Source organism: Seriola aureovittata, chromosome 5 (genome assembly GCF_021018895.1).
Source record: "Seriola aureovittata isolate HTS-2021-v1 ecotype China chromosome 5, ASM2101889v1, whole genome shotgun sequence".
NCBI classification, from domain to species: Eukaryota; Metazoa; Chordata; class Actinopteri; order Carangiformes; family Carangidae; genus Seriola; species Seriola aureovittata.
In genome coordinates, this window is record NC_079368.1 from 13,263,863 (window position 1) to 13,272,989 (window position 9,127).

The 9,127-nt window shown below is 37.0% G+C and overlaps 1 protein-coding gene across 2 annotated transcripts in view; it reads left to right on the forward strand.

Moving 5' to 3' along the window:
• The window catches only part of LOC130169546 (EGF-like repeat and discoidin I-like domain-containing protein 3), a 108,832-nt gene extending 100,927 nt beyond the window's left edge, over positions 1 to 7,905 (forward strand). For both annotated transcript variants that reach the window (XM_056376397.1, XM_056376398.1), the window contains exon 10: positions 4,636 to 7,905. In XM_056376397.1, coding sequence (XP_056232372.1) covers positions 4,636 to 4,785 — 150 coding nt within the window. In that variant the 3' untranslated portion in view covers positions 4,786 to 7,905. The remainder of the gene's footprint in view (positions 1 to 4,635) is intronic.
• Positions 7,906 to 9,127: the final 1,222 nt, after the last annotated feature.

The following is a 9,127-nucleotide window of genomic DNA, read 5'->3' on the forward strand; positions in this document are numbered from 1 at the left end:
CGCATATTTGACTAAAAGGTCAATCTATAAGATGTAAAGACACCTTGGATGTGTGTGTTAGCCAAAGTCAAAGGGTTGATTGTCTCAGTGCTGCTGAAATCAGTGGTGCTTCCTGACTTTGGCAACAGAAACGGAGACTAACGGTTTAAAGTGAAAAACTAGAACATTAAGATATTTTAGTAGCTGGCAGCTAGCACAGACAACTAGCAGTCTTCTTCACTCGGCAGTTGCAAGAGGCTCATCCTCTTTTTTTTCCTGATGTCGGGCAGGATGAACGTTGGTCAGACACAGCAGGTCAGGCTTCAGCTGCAGGAGCTGCATCATTTATGCTCTGCTCTATCTGTATTTTGTTTTCTCATTGCTGAAGTGGGACACAAATCAAATCTGTTAATTCCTCAGCTTAATGAAACCTAATCGTAGTTACAGTAATTTCATTATGTTGCTGTAACAGTCACTATTTACAGCAGCCACTGCTCTAACTCAACTAGTCATAGTTATGTGTGCGTATATATATACTGTATTTATATGGCCGTTGAGAAACAGAATGGACATGCAAAGGCCAGTAAATGAAATCATATTTGGAATGTGAGTAGTCAGAGGTGTTGTAAGGCGTAGAAACAAACCACAGGGCAAACACAACAGAACAGGGTTGCAGGCAGGGCAGAGAGGGAAAGATCTACAATACAAGAATTCATGCAAAATGTCTACATCGGCAAATAGTAAAAGACATGTTTTAACCTACTGCACAACTATTTTGTTGAAATTTGGAAATATGATTCACCAAGGCAATGCATTTGATCATATGCAAATGAAGAAATCGAGTTTTAGTAACTATTGATAATGTCTACATATTGCATACTTGCTTATGTGGCAAGAAACTTTCTTTAAAATGCTTTGTGAATAACAGGAGATGGCTCAGTGTCACACAGCTTTCATAGAGTTTGCTGGTAATTGCTGGAATAATTTCTTTACACCTGAGTACCTCTGGCTTAGACATGTTTCAAATGACATATTTTGTTGTTTTCTTTCTACCTCTAAATTATTTAATACACTAAAAGTCATTTGCCAATATGTTGTTGTCGAGGATATTTTCATCATCTTGCTATCTTGCTGATATTATTTGTCCTTTTATTGAGATTCCTCACATATCCTGTTCCAGACAGTTTATTTTAGAGACATTGCCTCTGACACTGTGCAGTTCCCCAGACAGTCTAGGACAGATTCTTGTCATATTTCAATCAGCTGTTGCCTTTATGGCCTTCTTGTCCTGCCTTTTATATTGTGCTTTTATGTGCCCTGGTTGTAATATTACAGTTCTGGCAACACTCCTGGAAGTGACACATTTCTTTTTTTCCACTGTCAAATGTTTATTGTTGTGTTATTCTAAAATCAGTAGAATTTTATGATCCGTGCAACGTGACTTTCTTAACTTTATTATGAAGTATCAGTGTAAGCATCATGTAGTTGAAAGAATCACTGTCAAAAAGCACTGAAACAGATGTGGGCTGGAGCAAATGGGAGAGCCTAACCACACTGCTCAGGACTTCAGATGGAGTCATGTCAATAATTGTTTATTTAAAAATGTGTTGATATAATAATTTCTTTTTTCTAAATTTGTGGAATATATGAAAACTGCAGAAGTACAAGATAAGGAAACCTTAGATATTTATTGATTTTTCTCTGATTATTAAGTAGTAGAGGAAGAGGGAGAGATGAAAGAGAGTAGCATCCTTTGCTTGTCTGCAGATGCAAACCTTGTCTGACTACAGCTCCATGCTACAGTATAGATGAGAAAGACGGGGGGGGGGGGGGGGGGGGGGGGCTGCAGGAAGAAAATGAGGAAAAAGAATGAAATAAGGACAGTAATGAAAGTGTACACCTGTCACATGATTTCAGCTTCAGTCCTCAGTTAGATTAACTCACAAAAGCACTGAGAACCACATGTGACATGGAAGAAGTCACAGCAATGGAAACACACGCACATGCTAGGAGGAGGAGGTTTGATATCTTGTCACATTATTGCATATTGATCTGGGACAATTACATCTTATATGTCCAGCTGACACTGGATAACCAAATGGCTCACAACAGTATCTACTACATGCTCAAACCATGTCTTTCATGCTCCAGCTTCTATAGAATCTGGACAATATTGAATCCTTATTCAGACTTATGATTATATGCTTTAGTGGAATTCATTTTCTAAGAGTTTTATAATGATGAAAGTGACATAAGGCTCAAAATGAAATGGGATTTCCAATTATAATATTTCAGGTTGTTACAAGCACCAACATCAAGCTTAAGTGGCCTAAAGCTATTATATACTTGTGAATAATTACAGCCTAAATGTGAGTGTTGTTCTCTATAGTCGCAACCACGTAAAAAAAGAAAAGTAAAAGCTATAGCTTCTTTGTTTGAGTTTCAAATTGTCTTTAAGTTTTGTCTTAAGTTAATTGAAAAGTTTAGTTTTTAGTTTTCATAGAAGAAATAAATAAATGACAACATTTCACGTATATTGATTTTCCTTTAACCTTTGTTTAATTTTCACCATCATGTACTCATATTTTTATTTATATTTTTAAGAGCTTTTCTGGTTTATTATGATGGTGGATGAGATTGCACACTTGCTTCATGTAGGAAAATATATATTATGATTTTCTCAACTGCAGTGTAAGCAGATGCATGTCCCTTAAACTGCAGAAGATTGGATGAATATTAGTCGAGCAAACAAGATTAAGATTAAGGTTATATTTGCATTAGCCATGTAAAAGCAGGATTTGCCAGTCTTAAAAAACAAAGATATTCTGGTTTGTCTGTGGACAAATTTGTCAAAAATATTTTTATTACATTTTTCATTCAGCTTTTATAGGTTATTTATCCAATGAAGTGGAATACAAGATAACTCCTTCTTTTTCATGGGGGGGGCACAACAGATTGTCACCAGGTTGCGGACAAAATTTCGATAAAGATGAACCTTTCACAACTTCCCTACTCGGTTTCCTTTTGTATCTCTAGTGTGTGCGAATGAGGCATTAACGCAGTTTGTATGACCAATTCCTTTTCTCACTTTCTATTACCCTCTTTGTAATTACCGCCGTGAGGTTTATGTGAATGGTGTCTTCCAGTAGGCAATGTGCTTACTAACAAACACAGAGGCTGGGGCACGTAAAACTTAAATCACCAAATCTCCTCTTTGACCTTCTATTTTAGGATAGTATGTGAATATTTTGTCCAACCGCACAAGGTCGAAACTATTGTCCTCCAAAACCCTGCATGGCCATCGCTGTAGTACCTGTTATGATGAAACCTTCGAGATCATGTGTTGACCGGCTAAATCTAAAACCAGCACCTTGGATGAAAGGGAATTAGTTGAAGCTTCACTCTCAAAATGGTCGACCCCCCCCCCCCAACCTCCCTATTTCCAGCACCTGCTTGGATTTAGCCCAGTGATTTTCCATCTCACACAACAGTGAATCCCATTACATCCCAATTACACAGGCATAATCATGTCTGTTTAAATTAAATGATCATATCCTTCAATGAAGCACTCATTGTAGATACATTTCTTCCTAATATACTTCATTCTGCTGTCTATTAAGCAAACACCAACAAAAAGCTTCTAATAATCAACAGCAGAACACACGTCCCAGTATGACAGTTATATTTGTTTGTATCTGGCAGCTTGTTAATCCTTGAACTGGTGTTTCAAGGCTTTTCTAATGGCTTTTAAATCTCACTGAATTGATGTAATAGTGATGTACATACTGAAATCTCTTTCTTAACAACTTCAATGTGTAGAATATAGTAAATACAATGACATTTTCAATATTTCCATGAAGGATATGCTGGTGGCTACATGATAACAGTGTAGGTGTATTGATCCGGAACTCACATTAGTCTGTAACACAATATGTTATGACTTTTATGGAGCCAAAGCTGGAAAAAAAACAGGGCTTTTCATTCATAGCAACATTTCTGGCATCCACCAAAGCCTTTCTTTTATTGCCAAAGTGAAAAATTCATGAAAATTTATGACAAAATTGAAAGAAAGAAGAAAACCAACAAGCATAGGATGCATGTTAATAGCACCAGCGCTCGGTGAGGAGGAGAAAACAACGGTAGATGTCTGTCACTAATTGTGAAGGTGGGATTCCAGCTGTGCCGCTCTAACAACGCACAATTTTCCGCAGGGGGAAACTGCTGATTTGCTCACTTGTGAGGTGCATAAAAGAAAAGTACCAAGAATAGAATTCTGAGAATGTACCGTTATTGGCAGTGTTTGAATTGAAACTCTGATTGGCTGCACTTCACTACCTGTTCAGGCATAAGGCCTTCAAGGTAACTGGAGTCTGGAGAAATCAGGCAAGAAATGCACCAGGAATGTTCTGCACCTGCCTCCCAGTAAAAAGAAGTCACAACATGTTGCCTCCTAAAGCATTTGGTAACTATTCTTTCAGTCTTAAAAGCCCCTGAATATTGCTGCAGCATTAAAATGAAGTTTTGTAATTAATGGTTTTTCATGGTGGTTTGTTTTTGTAGAGAAAAAACCTTGACTCTAGCTTCTGTTCTTGTTGTGTAAATAAACAATCAGTTATAAATAATCATCATAATTCCTCCATTCTGCTGTTTCCACAGGTATTCCAGGGGAACTTTGACAACGACACACACAGAAAGAACGTGATAGACCCGCCCATCTACGCTCGGCTGATCCGGATCCTTCCTTGGTCATGGTACGGCAGGATCACTTTGCGTGTAGAAATACTCGGATGCACAGAGGAAGAGTGAAGTCCTTTCCTCCATCTTTCTTGCCATCGCCCCCTGTCCCTTGGCATACTGGAGTCTCTCACCCAGTATATCAAAAATAAACTGTGCAACCTGTAAAAAGAAATTGATTTCCAATGGAATTTTTCAAGAATAAGTGTTTGGTTGTGGTGGGTTGCTGTTTGTTCTTTTGTACAATGATTTCAAACCTGCCCCTGATCCACTTTTGTCTTTTAGTTTTCCTCTTTAAAGCGTGATCTTTGTCTTTTTATTCTTCAAGATGTACCATCCTGTTTGGAATGAACTTCTGTAATATATATATATGGGAGGGGTGGGGTTAGGGGGGTGGAGTCGGAAGAGGGGGTCTCACTGTGGTTTTAACTTGTTGCCATGGAAGCTATTGTACAGTATCACTTTTTAACAAAGATGTGAAATCTGTCTGCCGTGCTTCATCGGACATGATTAACCAATGTCATACCATAACTAAACTGTCTAAAATAGAATGTAGAGATCACATGTTATCACATTATCGGATATATTTTTACTTGGATTACTACACTTCCTCAAGCCATGCTTTTACCCTAATGGACACTGGCATTATTACATCAATCAAAACACTATTAATGCTCTTGTATTATATGTAAAAGACTAAGAAATTGCATGGTGCGTGAATTATAAATGTATACTATGACAAATCATTTAAAACCTCTAGCCCTGAGAGCAAATGGCTTTGATTTAGGGACCTATTTTTATGTGCATTTTTAAATAGTTCTGAAACATTAACACACACTGCAAAAGCTTGCTGGAGATGACTGATATGTGAGACAACAGACAAAACACTGCAGTTTAGAATGGTTCTGCAGCACTGACACTGAGGCTTATAGGCTCTCTAGTAAAATATCCTAATGCTCTCATAAGGAGTTTCCATTTTTTATTTGATTCTATTTGATTATCGCTACACTTTTTCTAAGATATTTGGAATTACTGTTTGTGCTTGTTCTTTTTTTTTGTATTTATTTAGATTTATTTGTCTCAGCTGTCAGTTGCATACAAATGTATGTTTAATGTCTTAGTGTTGTCTTGGAGATCTAAGTTGAATCAATTAAAAAGCTCAGGATAGATGTCATTTATAGTAACCCACAAATGTATAATTTTTGGCCACCTATTTAAAGATTTCTGTGTATTATTTAAAGAAAATGTCAAATGAGTGAGAGCAATTATTTAAATCATGTCCATATATGCATAATTCAAATATTGAAAGCAGTCTTTTATTTTTTTTTATCCCAGATAGATTATAAATTTATTAATTTCTTTATTTTCAAAAGAGAGCAAATGTCGAAGATTAATAATATATTAATACGTGTCATTATCTCGAACCTACAATGACGATGAACCGTGGTAACAGTACAGAGCTTGAAAGTAAATATGGACTGTGACTTTCTTTCAAGGGATTTAATCTGGATTAAAATAATACAGTAATGAAATGTTAAAGAACTTCTGGGTATTTTCACATGACATGACAGCAGCTCGCTGCGTGTTCAGATGGATTCAGGGTGCTGAAAATATTTAGACACATTAAGGTTGTGGGGGATAAAGATGCTGTTATGCCAATCACGTTGAAACCTTATGCTAATGCAGTTTTCAGTGTATGGCTTCTGCTGTTGGCTGCATCCCGCAGTAAATGAACAGTGATGCTTGGTTGGTTAAAGAAATGGAAGTAAACAAGTACCCGAGGTACTGCAGCAGTGTCAAAACTTACAGCCCATTCTACACGGCTTAAAAATAGGCCTGGATTACTCCTGTGGTTTCCACTCTTGACTAGTTTCCCCAAAGCTCTCAAGTGCTCCAATAAGAGCTGAAAGGAGCCATGTCTACTTTTATGCTTTACTCGCGACCTGTCAGCTTTCAGTCGCTTAACTAACCAATCATTTCATATTGTAGGAAAACCGTGTTTCTGTTTTGAGACTGCAGCACAGCCTGAAAGAGAAAGTAAGACATTTACAGGAAATTCCGAATTTAATTTAATGCACCTTTTCAAATTTGCTTGCCTGACTACATTAGAAATACAACCGTGGCACTCTTATTTTCATCACTTTATATGTAATGAATAAAAATGCATTGGAATCAAACACTGATGGACTTACTCCTACGTCCAAAATGATGAAAAGCACAGCAAGAAAACATCAAGAAATGTGTCACCGTCCAAATATTTTGGAGCTTACTTTGTATTGTTGTGTTCTAGGGCATTTTCAGCCGTCATGCCATCAACATGGTTGTTGTTGTAGTTGACAAGTAACCGTATGAAGTCTGAAAACAAAACACAAGTTTTGACTGGTAACTGGAACTGAGTATAGCCAACTGTATTCTGGTTTGGCAAATTATATTATGGTATACAGTATATGATACAGTAGAATATAATGGTCCTGATGTTTCTAAAGACAGGGATATCTTGGAAAGGTTTACTTTTGTTATTGCCAAACTCAGTCAAAGACTTTACTGTAGATTATCAATATGTGAAAATAGTTATTGGTGTAAATCAGTGACTGTCATTCTTTCGGTTCATGGACACAGAATAAGCATAAATAGATCATGTCTCACCGATTATTTGTCTTGAACATTTTCCATTTTGATTCTTCAGTTGCTTCTTTCCAAATAGCTATATCTTAGCCAGAATCTGCTCTGACGGATCTGCGTAGTTCATTTCCTGTGAGCTCTTATCACAGAGCAGGCCGGCTACAAAGCTTTGAGGACGTTTGCATGATGTATGAGTTTGAGCAGTACAGTATAACAAAGATGTCCACCGGCACATTATGTTCTTGCATATCATAAAAGATGTAATAGCCTTTACTTTGTACTCACCATTGATTGTCTTGTGCATTGTAAAACTTCATCTCATGGGTTAAAAAGGGGGCGCAAAGTGGAAACTCATCCTGTCTTTGTATCTCTGCGTCAGCTGTTCACCTATTATTTCTTACCTCCTCAGTCTGAGTGTCAATCACTATCTAGAAAAACGCACCTATTATAATGCTGGTTAGGTTTGAGCCTGCAGAGGAGAGTGAGAAGCTGTGTACAGTCAAAAAAAGATGTTGCTTCAAAATAAAAGCTCTTTCAGTTTGACAAATAAAAACATATCTGTGAAAATGACATGGTTGTTTTGTTTTTTCTTGACTTAATTCCTTTGGTGTGAAACATGCCTTGAAACAGTATGTATCAACAGCCCATTAAATGTAACCTGTATTTTTAAAATTGACACTTTAACCTGGAAGTGATGACATTTCAAGTTTCCAAGTATGATTATGGTAGTTGATCCCTTAGTGACAGTATGTAACATCCCTATAGTTACAGTACATAACAGGTCGCAACATGTTCATTGCTGATTCAGCTAAACATAACTTTTCTGGAAATTATTTAACTAAATTTGAAAGATAAATAATTAAAAAAAAAACTATTCTGGAAACAAATAAGTATCAATACACTGTCGCTTTGGGTTTTAATTCATCAGATAAAGATCTTGTTGCAGTGTTTGGCCCTCTACTCCATCAAGCTTGGCTCAGTGTCAACATGGTTTTACCACATGAAGTCGCATTCATTGATTTTCTTTGTCCTGCCATTGCCAGTGTCTGTGTCTCCCAAGTGAGTTCTCACAGTTGTGGGAGGGGATCAGAGTGAGTCACGGGGCCGACACACAGCAGTGGTAGATGAAATGTCCAGTAATGATTCTGTTACCAAAGTGTCAGTGCAGCGGGATGTAATTTCCTCGTAACTCAGGTGATTGAAGCTACTTGGCAATTAAAAGCTGATTAGAAAACAATCAGTTCAGTTTGGTTGTCCTTTCCATTAAAGCTTCATCCATATAATGATTGTACATCCAAAGCGAGAGTGACCACTTTTTGGTGAAGGGAGTCTTTCCTCTTTAAATAGAAGCTTCCTGCATCTTGTGTCAAAACAAATGCAGCACACAAGGAAATTCCACATAGATTTTCGGTCACACACTGTGATCTGCTAATTTTGTCTGATTGAATAAGTTCCATGAGTCTTTTAAACATTTTTTGGAACTTTTTATCTCAGTTTGCAGCACCATTTCAGTAAGGTAGGGGTAATTTCCTATAACTGCAATGATGTCAATTATAAAAACATAATATCATTGTTTGAGTTTGTTCGATTTGACTGTAATTAGTGCAACTGGCTGGACAGAGCTGATAAGAGATATTGTATTCAAAGCCGTTTGAATTTATTACTGTTATCAAAGAGCAAAGGTTTCATTACATTCGCTAGAGCCTGAAGAACAAAGGAAAGTGACAGGATGATATGAAGATGTTTGCTACAGCACAGAATAATGCACTTTAAATTCACGGTACGCTAATAA